Here is a 13,726-nt window from a genome sequence, read left to right as displayed (position 1 = left end):
TAGTTCTCAGACACAATTACTCTATAGAATCCGAGGTGAATTTCTGCTGCTAAACTACATGTGGACCTGAAGGTCCATGGCACTCAAAGAGCTGCCTGCAGTGAAGAATTGCATCCAGTCATAAAGTGAGCAGACCTATGGTCTTTCCACCAGGGCCTCCTTCATGTCTCAGAGACCCCAGGTCAGCCCCAAGGAAGACACCCTGCGCCCCCACCCCCATAACCCCCCCTCCCCCACCCGTCAGGGCTGCCAGCTGGGACAGCTCCAGGTATGGCCTTTCCCACGGCATTCTGGGAAATGTAACACTAAGGACTAAAATTCAGTTGTGAAGATGGGTGCGGGAGGCAAAAATAACAAGACTACAGCAGTGGGGGTTGGAAATGACAGATTTTGATATCCATTAGTTTACGGGGTCAAGGAGAGTCCAGGGTATATGAGGAGGGTATTCCTTGATTCCAATGCCCACTCTAGATACAAGTTTCCCATGTCTGCTAAAGTTTGTAAGATACCAAACTTTGCTGGCCTCTTAATCTCTAATTATACCCTCCACTTTGTTATCAAAACTTGATGATGCATGTTATTGAATAAAATTTAAAATGAAAATATAGCATGTAAAGGAGAGAAATACAGCTCACTTCTGTTGTAAACTCAATTATACATTGAAATTAATCACCATGAGAAAGTGCTGTGGAATTTCTTCAGTGAAGGAAGGAATGGTCTTGAAACAGCAAGTCACTGTTCACATTAAATTCGTTCCTCCCTTTGTTTTTGAATATATAAAAAGCATGAAGGTACTATTGTAAACAAATTATGATTCTAAAATGTCATAGATTTCCTCTGTGCTTACTTCACTAGTTGTGGGAATGATAGTACTTGAACTTCCAGTCTGTGTGATTTTGATTTCCAAACTTAGAGGAATAAGATTTATTTAAAAAATCGTATCATAATTGTTGTTGGATTTTGAGTGAACAAGTCGTTTCCAATAAACATTTACTTTTTTTGTCATTTGTCAGAATGGCATTCTCATTGTGGATGTGACTGCTATTCATATGCTTTCTAAAACCCTTTCTTCAAGGCAAAGGAACTTTGGGGAATTATATTGACATGTTCAAGACTCAGCTCTTAATAAACATGACATATTCTTATAAAAGCAAATACCATATTCATCTCCAAATCACTATCTTACATCCCCAAACATGCACATTGCCAAACATACAGCTCTTTGTGTGTGTGTTTTTTTTTATTTCAACATAAATTATTTTTAGGGTGTTTTTTAGGTTCATAGCAAAGCTATGCAGAAAGTACAGAGAGTTCCCATTATATACACCAACCTGATACATGCAATCTGCCCCACCCTCAGTATCAACATCCCCCACGTGGCACATTTGTCAAAATCCGTGAACCCACATTGATACATCACTATTATTCAAAGATTATAGTTACTGTTAGGGCTCACTCTTGGTTTTGTACCATTCTATGGGCTTTGACAAATGTATAATAAAATGTATCTACTATTGTAGTATCATAAAGAATAGTTTCGCTGTCCTAAAAATCCTTTGTTTTCCATATGCATTCTCCCTGTCCCCTAATCTTTGACAACCACTGATTTATTTGCTGTCTTCATAATTTTGCCTTTTCCAGAATGTCATATATTTGGAATCATACAGTACATAGCCTTTTCAGATTGGCTTCTTTCACTTAGTAATATGCATTTAATATTCCATTGTCTAGATATACCAGTTTTCTTAATCTATTGACCTACTAAAGGATATCTTGGTAGTTTCCAAATTTTGGTGATTATAAATAAAGCTTCTGTAAACATCCTTGTACAGGTTTTTGTGTGGACATATGATTGTTGGATTGTATAGTAAGAAAATGTTCAGTTTTGTAAGAAACTGCCAATCATTTTTCAAAGTGGCTATACTATTTTGCATTGCCACCAGTAGTGAAAGAGAGTTCCTGTTGTTCCACATCTTTGCCAGTATCTGGTGTTGGCAGTGTTTTGGATTTTTGCCATTCTAATAGGTGTGCAGTAGTAACTTGTACTAACTTGCAATCCCCTAGTGATGTGTCTTGTTGAACATCTTTTCATATGCTCGTTTGCTATCTGGACATCTTCTTTGGCAAAGTGTCTGTTCAGATTTTTTCCCATTTAAATATCAGATTGTTTTCTTTTTTTAAAATTTATTTTATTTTAGTTTTTTAATTTACATCCAGATTAGTTACATATAGTGCAACAATGATTTCAGGAGTAGATTCCTTAATGCCCCTTACCCATTTAGCCCATCCCCCCTCTCACAACCCCTCCAGTAACCCTCTGTTCGCCATATTTGTCTCTTAGGTTTTGTCCCCCTCCTTGTTTTTATATTAGTTTTTCTTTCCTTCCCTTGTGTTCATCTGATCTGTGTCTTAAAGTCATCATATGAGTGAAGTCATATGATATTTGTCTTTCTCTGACAGACTAATTTCGCTTAGCATAATACCCTCTAGTTCCATCCACGTAGTTGCAAATGTAAGATTTCATTCTTTTTGATTGCTGAGTAACACTCCATTGTGTGTGTGTGTGTGTGTGAGTGTGTATACCACATCTTCTTTATCCATTCATCCATCGATGGACATTTGGACTCTTTCCATACTTTGGCTATTGTTGATAGTGCACTGTAAACATTGGGGTGCATGTGCCCCTTTGAAACAGCATACCTGTATCCTTTGGATACATACCTAGTAGTGCAATTCCTGGGTTGTAGGGTAGTTCTATTTTTAACTTTTTTTTAATAAAAAATTTTTTTTTACATTTTATTTATTTTTGATAGAGAGAGACAGAGCACAAGTGGGGGAGGGGCAGAAAGAGACAGAGACACAGAATCCGAAGCAGGCTCCAGGCTCTGAGCTGTCAGCACAGAGCCCGACGTGGGGCTTGAACTCACAAACCATGAGATCATGACCTGAGCCGAAGTTGGATGCTTAACTGACTGAGCCACCCAGGCGCCCCTATTTTTAATTTTTTGAGGAACTTCCACACTGTTTTCCAGAGTGGCTGCACCAGTTTGCATTCCCACCAACAATGCAAAAGAGATCCTCTTTCTCCGCATCTTCACCAACATCTGTTGTTGCCTGAGTTGTTAATGTTAGCCATTCTGACAGGTGTCTCATTGTGGCATCTCATTGTGGTTTTGATTTGTATGTCCCTCATGATGAGTGATGGTGAGAATTTTTTTCATATGTTGGTTGGCCATCTGGATGTCTTCTTTGGAGAAGTGTCTATTCATGTCTTTTGCCTATTTCTTCACTGGATTATTTGTTTTTTGGGTGTTGAGTTTGATAAGTTATTTATAAATTTTGGAATCTAATCTTTTATCTGATATGTCATCTGAAAATATATTCTCCCATTCCATCAGTTGCCTTTTAGTTTTGCTAATTGTTTCCTTCGCTGTGCAGAAGCTTTTTATTTTGATAAGGTCCCAATAGTTCATTTTTGCTTTTGTTTCCATTGCCTCTGGAGATGTGTTGAGTAAGAAGTTGCTGCAGCCAAGATCAGAGAGGTTTTTGCCTGCTTTCTCCTCGGGGATTTTGATGGTTTCCTGTCTTACATTGAGGTCTTTCATCCATTTTGAGTTTATTTTTGTGTATGGTGCAAGAAAGTGGTCCAGGTTCATTTTTCTGCATGTCGTTGTCCAGTTTTCCCAGCACCACTTGCTGAAGAGACTGTCTTTATTTCATTGGATATTCTTTCCTGCTTTGTCAAAGATTAGTTGGCTATACATTTGTGGGTCCATTTCTGGGTTCTCTATTATGTTCCATTGATCTGAATGTCTGTTTTTTTGTGCCAGTACCATACTGTCTTGATGATTACAGCTTTGTACTATAGCTTGAAGTCGGGGTTGTGATGCCTTCTGCTTTGGTTTACTTTTTCAAGATTGCTCTGGCTATTTGGGGTATTTCCTGGTTCCATAGAAATTTTAGGATTGTTTGTTCTAGCTCTGTGAAGAATGCTGGTATTACTTTGATAAGGATTACATTGAATATGTAGATTCCTTTGGGTAGTATTGACATTTAACAACATTTGTTCTTCCTATCCAGGAGCATGGAATATTTTTCCATTTTTTGTGTGTCTTCCTCAATTTTTTTCATAAGCTTTCTAAATTTTTAGTATACAGATTTTCCACCTCTTTGATTAGATTTATCCCTAGGTATTTCATGGGTTTTGGTGCAATAGTAAACGGGATTGATTCCTTGATTTCTCTTTCTGTTGCTTCATTGTTGGTGTATAGGAATGCAATCGATTTCTGCGCATTGATTTTATATCCTGCAACTTTGCTGAATTCATGAATCAGTTCTAGCAGTTTTTTGGTGGAATATTTTGGCTTTTCCATCTAGAGTATCATGTCAAAATCAGACTGTTTTCTTACTGTTGAATTTTAAGAGTTCTTTGTATGTTTTGGATAACGGTTCTTTATCAGACGTGTCTTGAAAATATTTCCTCCTTAGTCTGTGGCGTGTCTTCTTATTCCCTTGACAGTGTCTTTCATAGCAGGAGTTCTTAATTTTAATGAATCCATTTCATTAATCATTTATTGCATTAATTATGCCTTTGGTATTGTATCTAAAAAGTCAATTCTAACATCAGTTAGGTTTTCTCCTATGTTGTCTTCTGGGGTTTTATAGTTTTGCTTTTTTACATTTAGGTCTATGATCCATTTTGAGTTAATTTTTATGAAGGTTTTAGAGTCTTGTATAGATTTTTTTTCATGTAATGTTTAGTTCTGGTACTATTTAGTCAAAATACTATTTTTTTCTTTTTCTTCATTGTATTGCCTTTGGTCTTTTGTCAAAGATCAATTGACTACATTTGTGTAGGTAGATTTCTGGGCTCTCTATTCTTTCTTACCTTATCTGCCTTATTGTCATGTCCATTTTCTCAGTCACTGAAATTGGGAACCTGGTATCTCAATTTGGTTCTCTCTTTGAGCCATAAGGCACATCCTGTTAGCCACCCAAGAAGGAGATTAAAATCCTACATATCAGATTTTTCCCTTTGTTCTACACCACCGTTATATTCCATCAGACCTACATTGTCCCTCCTTATGTGACATCCATTTCAAGTTCATGCTGTATTCTGTGAAAGCTGTCTGGAAGAGAAACCTGAAAATTCCACTTGATTGTTACTAAAAATTATTGAGATATATCCACATCCATAGGGGATAAAGTGCTTGATCCTCAGTGTGGTAACCCACCCTGTCACTCTAGTCTCCCAAATCCAGCCACAGATGCTGCCCCAAACACAACTCCCCACCAATATGAGGCCTCTTTCATACCAAATTTGTGTCTCTTGTGGACTGATCAGTTGTGGTGTCCAGTGTCCAAGATGCTCTTAGTGATCACTGCCTCTTGGAATTCATGCCCTTCTATATAATGAATAGAGATGACTGTAACTATTAAGATACTGAGGAAATGACTGTGTGTAACTTTCAACGCTAGACCAAAATACTTCCACTGTGCTCCCCCAGATTACTCACTCTGGGTGAAGGCAATTGCCATATTGTGAAGACTCTCAAGGAGCCTTATGGAGAAGTTCATGTGTCAAGGAACTGAAGCATCCTCATTTGTGACTCAGCCAAACTGGGAGTTGATCCACCAGCCCCAGTGAAGCCTTTCTGTTTCCTTGGTCAAAATCTTGATTGCAACCTCATGAGGAAACCTGAGCCAGAAATACACTTCCAAGCTTTTGCCAGTTTGACTCATAGAAACTGTGGAATCATACATGTTTTTGTTTTAGATTTCTAAGTTTTGGAGAAATTCTTTGTGAATATATAATACAAAACATACCTAGATAGAAGTGGTCATGTGAAGAGGGTGTAGGCATTGGATTTAGGGTTCAATGTGTGCCATTAGTAAAATGTGATGAGACCATACTGGATTCCCATCTTGTGCATGACTTCAATGGATTGCCTAATGGCCTAAGTTTTGCCTTATAATCCATGGCTTCATTATAAATGTCCCATAGGAACTATGCAAATCTGTTATGTCTTGTCAAACTTCCGTGAGTAAATCATTGAATATAAATTAATGAAAAGACATGGGCCTCTTCCAAATCTTGATGTTTCAGTGTTGAAGTACTCAAAACATGGTACCTGATCCTCATTATTATCATATTGTTTACTCTCTTTTTCCTCAGTCTTTATCTGAAGTAAAGACTCATGGGGAGTCACCTCACATATTCCTTTGAATAATAAGAAGCACTTGTGTACATTTCAGCCCCTTAACTGAAAAACAGAGATTCAGCTTTGGCAAGAGGGTCACCCAAGGGAAATAAGAGGAAAACAGTGTAGCATGTCCTAATTCAGTAGTGAACTGAACCTCCCAGACTATGTTATAGAAGAGAAACTCATTCTTTGATCTACCTAATCAGGAGAGAATCAAGTTTTGGATTTCGGTGGGAAAAGTCCATAACAGGACGAAAATGTAACATTTTAGAGTTTGTCAGTGGATGTGGCATTGAAGACTCTCCTCAAGCTGAGATAGAAAGGGAGAGGAAGGAAAAGAGAACCTAGAGTGTTGGAAATCCTACCATGAGGACAATGGTGAGTTTTCACTTTGGGAACATCCGGGGAACTGATGAAGTAAACTGATGAAGTACATCTGTGTCATCAGTTGACAAAGGCTGGTGTTGCCCCTGGTGATATCTCCACCTCTCTGTTCTCTCTGCCTCCTTCCTCAGCCACAGTGGCCTTCTATATTTTCACCTTTTGTATCCCTCATGTCTGGCACACTGCTGGCTTGTCACAGTCTTTTCATGAATATTCCTAAAATGGATGGAAACATTTATATAAGTATGATGAGAAGTAGCCATTATGCTGACCTTTTAGGATCTTTTGCCCAGGTTGGCTGACTCCTTCATCCATGGTGTTGGGATGTAAGGGACAACAGCTTCTGTCTCAGGAGAAACAGCAAAAAAGAAACATGGTGTGGCCTGACCACAAAGGCTTCCATTTCAGAAATGTGAGAACCAGAAATATAAGTTTTGTCATTCCCCAATACCCCAACACTATGTGATGTCTCTGAATATTTGAACACTGTGCTACACTTTCAGAGAACTCTGCAACTTTTTTTAAAGAAATATTGTTTGCTTTGTTCATCCATCAGCAGGACCACTATTCTCTATTCAGATCCAGATTACAGTTCACTTCCATCCTGTTTCCCTATTGAATGAGCCACTCAGGACATTGTTCCCAGAACCCTCTGCCTTGTCACCTGGTGGCAACCTCAGTCACATTGTATAGTGGTCATATTATCCATGTCTCTTTCACCTCAAAATCTAAAAAGCTTTCAGTTGAAAATGTTTATTAATAAAATGAGATTTACTTACAGAGGGTGGTCCACAGATATTTCTGGAATGACAGCAAGCAGGCTGTCAGGTCAACACCATAAACATTATTTCCAATGAAAAATCTGAAGTTTGGCCAGTGATCAGCAGGGGACACCTAAGGTGTGCACAGCGTGTGCCCCTTGCTGTATAATCCCTCATATTCTCCAGGGCCTGGGCATTGGTACCTCATTAGTTTGCTGATGGGGACTCAGCAGCTGTGTCCTTTCTATGCTGGGCAGTCTTACTTACAGGTCTGTGGAAGGTCTCAGTTGCTGTGTCCTCCCTAGTCACTCCAGTTTCCATGGTCTTGCATTCAGCCTGTGCTGATTCAGCAGGCTGCATAGTCTGGTTGTAGGAGTCACTTCTTTCTGCTCTGGAAAGTGTAACAAAATTGGGTGTAAAATGTTGGCTAGCTCCCAACAGCTCCTAGGCTGAAGACCCCAATTCTCGGGGTCTTCAACTCAGTGTACTCAGCATCCATTGCTACTAAATGTAAAATTTCATAATGGAAATATGCAATTAATGAAAAAGAAGGCAAGAAAGGAGTAATAAAGGAACAAAATCCAGATGTAATTAAGAGAAAGGTACCAAAATTATATTAAATATATAATTTAATATAAATAAATTTATTAAATATATAATTATATATATTTATATATTTATATAAATATATATAAATATATATAAATTATATTACATAATGATATTAAATTATATTAAATATAAATGGACTAAACATTTCAATTAAAGATATGAACTGACATACTGGAGCAAAAGGGACATGGTTAAAATAAAGATAAAGATACATTGTATTTTAGAGTGGTAAGGGGCACCTGGGTGGCTCACTTGGTTGCGCTTCTGACTTTGGCTCAGGTCATGATCTCACGTCATGAGTTCGAGCCCTGCTTTGTGTTCTGTGCTGACAGCTCAGAGCCTGGAGCCTCCTTCAGATTCTGTGTCTCCCTCTCTCTGCCCTTCCCCCACTCATGCTCTGTCTCTCTCTGTCTCTCAAAAACGAATATACATTAAAAATTTTTTAAAAGAGTGGTAAAAAATATACCATGCAACAATGAACAACAGAAAGATGTGGTTATATAAGTATCAGGCCAAAAGAATTTAAGGGAAGAAATTTACTAGAAACACAGCAGCACATTCTCTACTGATGAAATAATCTATTCAAGAAAAAAACATAAAAAGCTAGAATCTGATAACATACCTTATCAAATAACATGAAGCATAAATTAGCAGAAGCAATGAGAAAAATAATCCACAATCACAGTTGCAGTTGTTAATACAATACTCTTCGTAACTGAATGAATAAACAAAAAAACAATTGCACACATTAAAAAAAGACAGCAGCACAATAACCAAATCAACTTTAAAAGGAGGCCCAATCTGAAAAGTAATTGCTTAAATAATTAAAACACATGATGAAAGAAATGAGGGATTTCCTTATTTATTTCAAATGGATTTTTATTCTTTATCTTGGTTCTGTGAGTAGGAGTAGCTCCTGGTGTTCATACTTACACTTAAAAAAATCATCTTATCACCTTTCTTATCTTATTCTTTTCTTAGCACTCTCACCAGAACTGATGCAGATCATGCAAGGATGCTCCTATCGCTGGAATGTGAATGACTGATTTGGCAACATCCCATGTTCCCATTCCTGGGTATTTCCTACATGCCCCAGGTTTACAAATATAACACAAAGCCCCTTTATTTCCCTTCAACCTCCTCTTTCTCTTTCTCATTACCTGTATGACAGTGAATGACAATAAAATTCACCTGATCAACCTAACAGGAGCCCTCAAGTTCACCATCATCCTTTCCCTCATCCTCGGTCTAGGACCACAGTCAACTCCCTGTGTTCTTCATCCTGGGCATTGTGCACTCATCTTCCTCCTCCAGATTCCCTGTATCATCATCCCTCAAGCCTTCTTGACATGGCCTTACTTGCTGTGTTGTCTTCAGGCACATTGTTGAAACTGACAACAGGATGAGGTATATGTTCTAAGGTATACCTTTCTTAGTTAATAATACTGTATTGTATACTTGAAATTTGTTAAGTGTTCTCACTACAAAAAAGGATAAGAAAAGAATGAAAGAAAGAAAGAAAGAAAGAAAAAAAGAAAGAAAGAAAGAGGAAAAAGGAGGAAAGGAAGGAAGAAATGGTATGTATATGAGGAGATGGATATATTAATTAGCTTGATTGTGGTGATTACTTCACAATTTTTATGTATATCCAATCTTCATGTTGTACCTTAAAAGTGCATACAATTTGTGATTGGCAATTATACTCTGACAAAGCTGGAACATTTTTATAAATAAAATATATATTCCATCAATCATTTCTCCTATTTTCAAACTCTAACATGCCCAAATGAAATAAAATACAAGCACCTCACCCTGACATAGAAGTACTTTTATATTTAGGCTTCAAATTTCCTCGACTATTTTGTCACTTATATTCTATTTTCTCAAAGTTACTATCAAATCATGTAGTGTTTCATCCCCTCAACATATCATGACTAATGTCCTACTCTCCCCCCAAAGTCCATCTTTCTTCTGCAAAGGTGGTGTGCCTTATCTGTCCTGATGTAGGACACCTGGCCTCCACTCCACATGAAGAGAACTAGCCTCCTCCCTCATGTGGCCCTGCTGAGAGAGCAGCTCAGGTGTGTTTCCCCAGCCTTCTGCTTTCTCAATCCACTGTAGTCTCATGCATGGTGTGTGGTGGTGAATCAACCCCATGTTCTTCTCTGACAAAGCCAAAAGTCCTCAGTGGGAAGTCTGTTAATATTAGTTATCTTGGGCACTAGGGCATGTGACACATGTATGCTTGTGGACTGACAGTGGCCAGGCTGTCAGGTCAGTGTCACTGACATCCTTTCCAGTGACAGACTGAAGTTTGACTAGTGGGCAGCAGGGGGTGCTATGGGAATCTCCAGGGTCTACACAGTGGGGATCTCCAGCTGTGTACTGGCCAACCCCCCCAGGGCTGGGGCACTATTGCCTATGTGTCAGCAGCTATGTCCCCTCTGGCTGGGAGGGGTCTCCTGCTCACAGGTCTGTGGAAGGCCCCAGCAGCTGCTTCCTCCCTGGTCTCTCCCAGGGGACAAACTCTGAGCCTTTGTGGAAATCAGCCCTCTCAGGAACAAAGCTGAGACTTCATCTAGAAGGCAGGAAACAAATTTTTGTGAATGGTCCCTCCCCTTTCAGGCCCTGGAGAAGATAAAAGGGGCTTGGCACATCCCAGGCTTGATCTGGGGCCACAGGTGGAGTCTCCGACATGGCTTGGACCCCTTTTCTCCTTGTGCTCCTGGCTCACTGCACAGGTAGGGACATCCCCAGATCCATGGCAGCTCTTGAGTGGGTGTCACCCTCACTGTCACAGACTTCCAAGCAGCTTAACCTTGTCCCCTGCCTAGTCTCATGAGTGTCTGTGTTTGCAGGTTCCCTGTCTCAGCCGGTGCTGACCCAGCCACCCTCCCTCTCTGCATCTCTGGGAACTTCTGTGAGACTTACCTGTACCCTGAGCAGTGGCTTCAGAGTTGGTGATTTCTGGATAAACTGGTACCAGCAGAATCCAGGGAACCCTCCCCGGTATCTCCTGTACTACCACTCAGACTCAGATAAACACCAGGGCTCCGGGGTCCCCAGCCGCTTCTCTGGATCCAGTGATGCCTCGGCCAATGCAGGGCTTCTGCTCATCTCTGGGCTGCAGCCTGAGGATGAGGCTGACTATTACTGTAGCACATGGCATGGCAACTCTAAGTCTTACACTGTGTTCCAGACTCATGATGCAGTGAGACAAAAACCTCACCTGCAACTTCCTGACCTGGTGCACCACCCACAGCAGGGGCTCTGACCAAGTCCAGCTCAGGGGTTGGTTTCCATTGTCATTTCTTTTGTTAGTACCTGATTTGCCTTAGACCACTTGACCTGACAATATTTCATACTGTTGTTCAGATCAAAATTTGGATTAATCTATTGCTAGTATAGGCTCACTCTGTTAATGTTGCATTGGAGGTAATCCCATGCTTAGAGATTAATAGCTCTTAATGAAATAATTGAATGAGTCCAAAAATGTTGATTCAGGTTATGCCCTCCTAAGAGTGTAGAGTGACTCAGAGATACTTCTGGTCTGAGAGTTTCAATTTAGGGTTGGAATGCAGTCTTCACATGCTGCTTGGAATTGTATTCTCCATCAAAAGCAATCAACCATCAAAATTAAAAGTTAGAGAGGTGCCTGGGTGGCTCAGTCGGTTAAGCATCCGACTTTGGCTCATGTCATGATCTCCCGGTTCATGAGTTCGAGCCCCTCATTGGGCTGTGTGCTGATGGCTCAGAGCCTGGAGCTTGTTTCAGATTCTGTGTCTCCTTCTCTTTCTGCTCCTCCCTGGCTCTCACTGTCTCTCTCTCAAAAATAAATAGACATTAAAAATTTTTTTAATTAAAATTTAGAAATAATACCATTTACAATAGCACCAAAATATTAAATATGAAATACAAGGATAAATCTGACAGAATTTGGAAGTTTTATGCACTAAAAATTATAAACTATTCATGACAGAGATTAAATATTTAAATAAATCTGTAGGTATATCTGTCTTATGGGTCAAAATATTTAATGTGGTGAAGATGTCAATTCTCTCAGACTTGGCCAATACAATTGTTGCAATAACTTTGGGTAAAATGTCCTTGTAATGCTGTGGAATTCCAGAAAAAAAAAAGAAACAATAAAAAAAGTGTACACAGATTTTAGCCCTGGGAGAATCCTGCTCTGCATTCACAGGGTATGCCTGTATCTATGGAGGATGAAGTATAGGAAGTTGGTTTGAAGTTAGAGGAAACAAATCAGGATGGGGCACAGGCATGCAACTTCTGTCAACAACATACACCAGGTAGGGGACCTGGTGTCCTGAGGGCTGATGAACAGAGTGTGGGTGCAACAGGGCTAGGGGTGGGGGCTCCTGGGCACTAAGCCTGTGTGGTTACCACCAATGTCCATATGGGGTGATGAGTTTCTGTTCATCACCTCAACCCAGAGAAGGACCCTGCAACTTGTAACCTGTTGGAGGAGAATTGTGGCCATACAGGTGCTTTATTAAAGAGGGCACCATGTGATTCAGAAACTCTGACAGTACTTCCAAGGGTTACAAATGGAACTTGCATCCATAATTCCTGGGAAGACAGTCTGAGGAAAATGGCCATAGAATAGATCACCTCCAATACCTGTCTTGGCCTGTCTTGGAAGGGATGTGGTTGTATCCCTGCAACATATAGGGTGTTGTTTGCTTGATCTTGTGGGTGTGTATGTAGTGGAAAGTCATGCCTACTGGGGAAATCTTACGTTCCCTGACACAGGCTTCCTTGAAACCCAGACTTCTCAGGGCCTTTGTTGGACTCAGGACACAGATTCCCCCCATCCTCCAACACTTACCATAGATTATTCCACAGAACAGAACCCACAAAGAGTCCATGAAATAGAGCTTATGATGTAGATATGGAGTACAACATGAGATTGAGAAAGATGTGTCTTAGTTTGGCGGCCTTAGGAACAGAATTGTGGATTGTCTACACCACATTCTGGATTTCCCGCCTCCTCATTGTCCCTGAAATGTCACAGTTCAGGTATGCTGACATTCATACTTATGCAGGTATCCCTCTTCACCTCTTCCCCACTCCCTCCACTGTGTAGACTTGTCCTGTGTTCACAACACCTTTCCCTGCTGATTTGGGCTCTCTAAGGGACTGGAACCCCAGGAGTGAAAGCCAATGTCTACTGTACTGGAAGAAGCAACAGCAGTGGCTTGAAGGGTATAATTTTGACACATCAGCACTTGAGATATTTCATCAAAACTCTGGACCCATTGAAACAACCACATATTAGTGGGATGTTGGTCCTCTTGGTCGTCTCCATGTCACTGTATAGCTGAAGGTCTTGATTGCAACTTAAGGATGAAGGTGAACATCACTGAGCAGCAAAATGAAGAGGTCCCAGTGCCTCTCCAGTGCTCCAGGCCTGGGGAAAATGAGATTCAAGCTCCTTGAGCACCCACAGCCAATTTCATCTGTCTACAGTGACAATTTTAGATCTTTCTTCTTTTCTTGTTAGTGTTCCTCATCTGATCAAGTGAGGAAATGAAAAATATGTTTGTATCTGGGCTTCTTCAAGTCCCTTACCCCTAGGAACAGCCAGGGATTTCTTCTTAGCTTATATTAAGACTTGGGGCTCCCATCCTTGATGACTCTCTCCTTTATGCACTTCCCTTCCCACTTACCAACCTCATTGCAGTCTCAAGATTTGTGTTCTGAATTCTCAAGTGAGTAAGGCTTTGGACAAAGTGAGCAGGATGC

The 13,726-nt window shown here is 40.1% G+C and overlaps 1 gene segment (V, D, J or C); it reads left to right on the top strand.

Moving 5' to 3' along the window:
* The first annotated feature begins 10,549 nt into the window (after positions 1-10,549).
* Positions 10,550-11,234, top strand: LOC106983287 (immunoglobulin lambda variable 5-52-like). The segment is given in 2 exon segments: positions 10,550-10,701; positions 10,819-11,234. Coding segments are annotated over 2 exon segments (462 nt in total).
* The last annotated feature ends 2,492 nt before the right edge of the window (positions 11,235-13,726 follow it).

This window comes from Acinonyx jubatus, chromosome D3 (assembly GCF_027475565.1).
Source record: "Acinonyx jubatus isolate Ajub_Pintada_27869175 chromosome D3, VMU_Ajub_asm_v1.0, whole genome shotgun sequence".
Taxonomy (NCBI): domain Eukaryota; kingdom Metazoa; phylum Chordata; class Mammalia; order Carnivora; family Felidae; genus Acinonyx; species Acinonyx jubatus.
The sequence above is the reverse complement of the archived record's forward strand: the minus strand, read 5'-3'. Positions and strand labels throughout refer to the sequence as shown.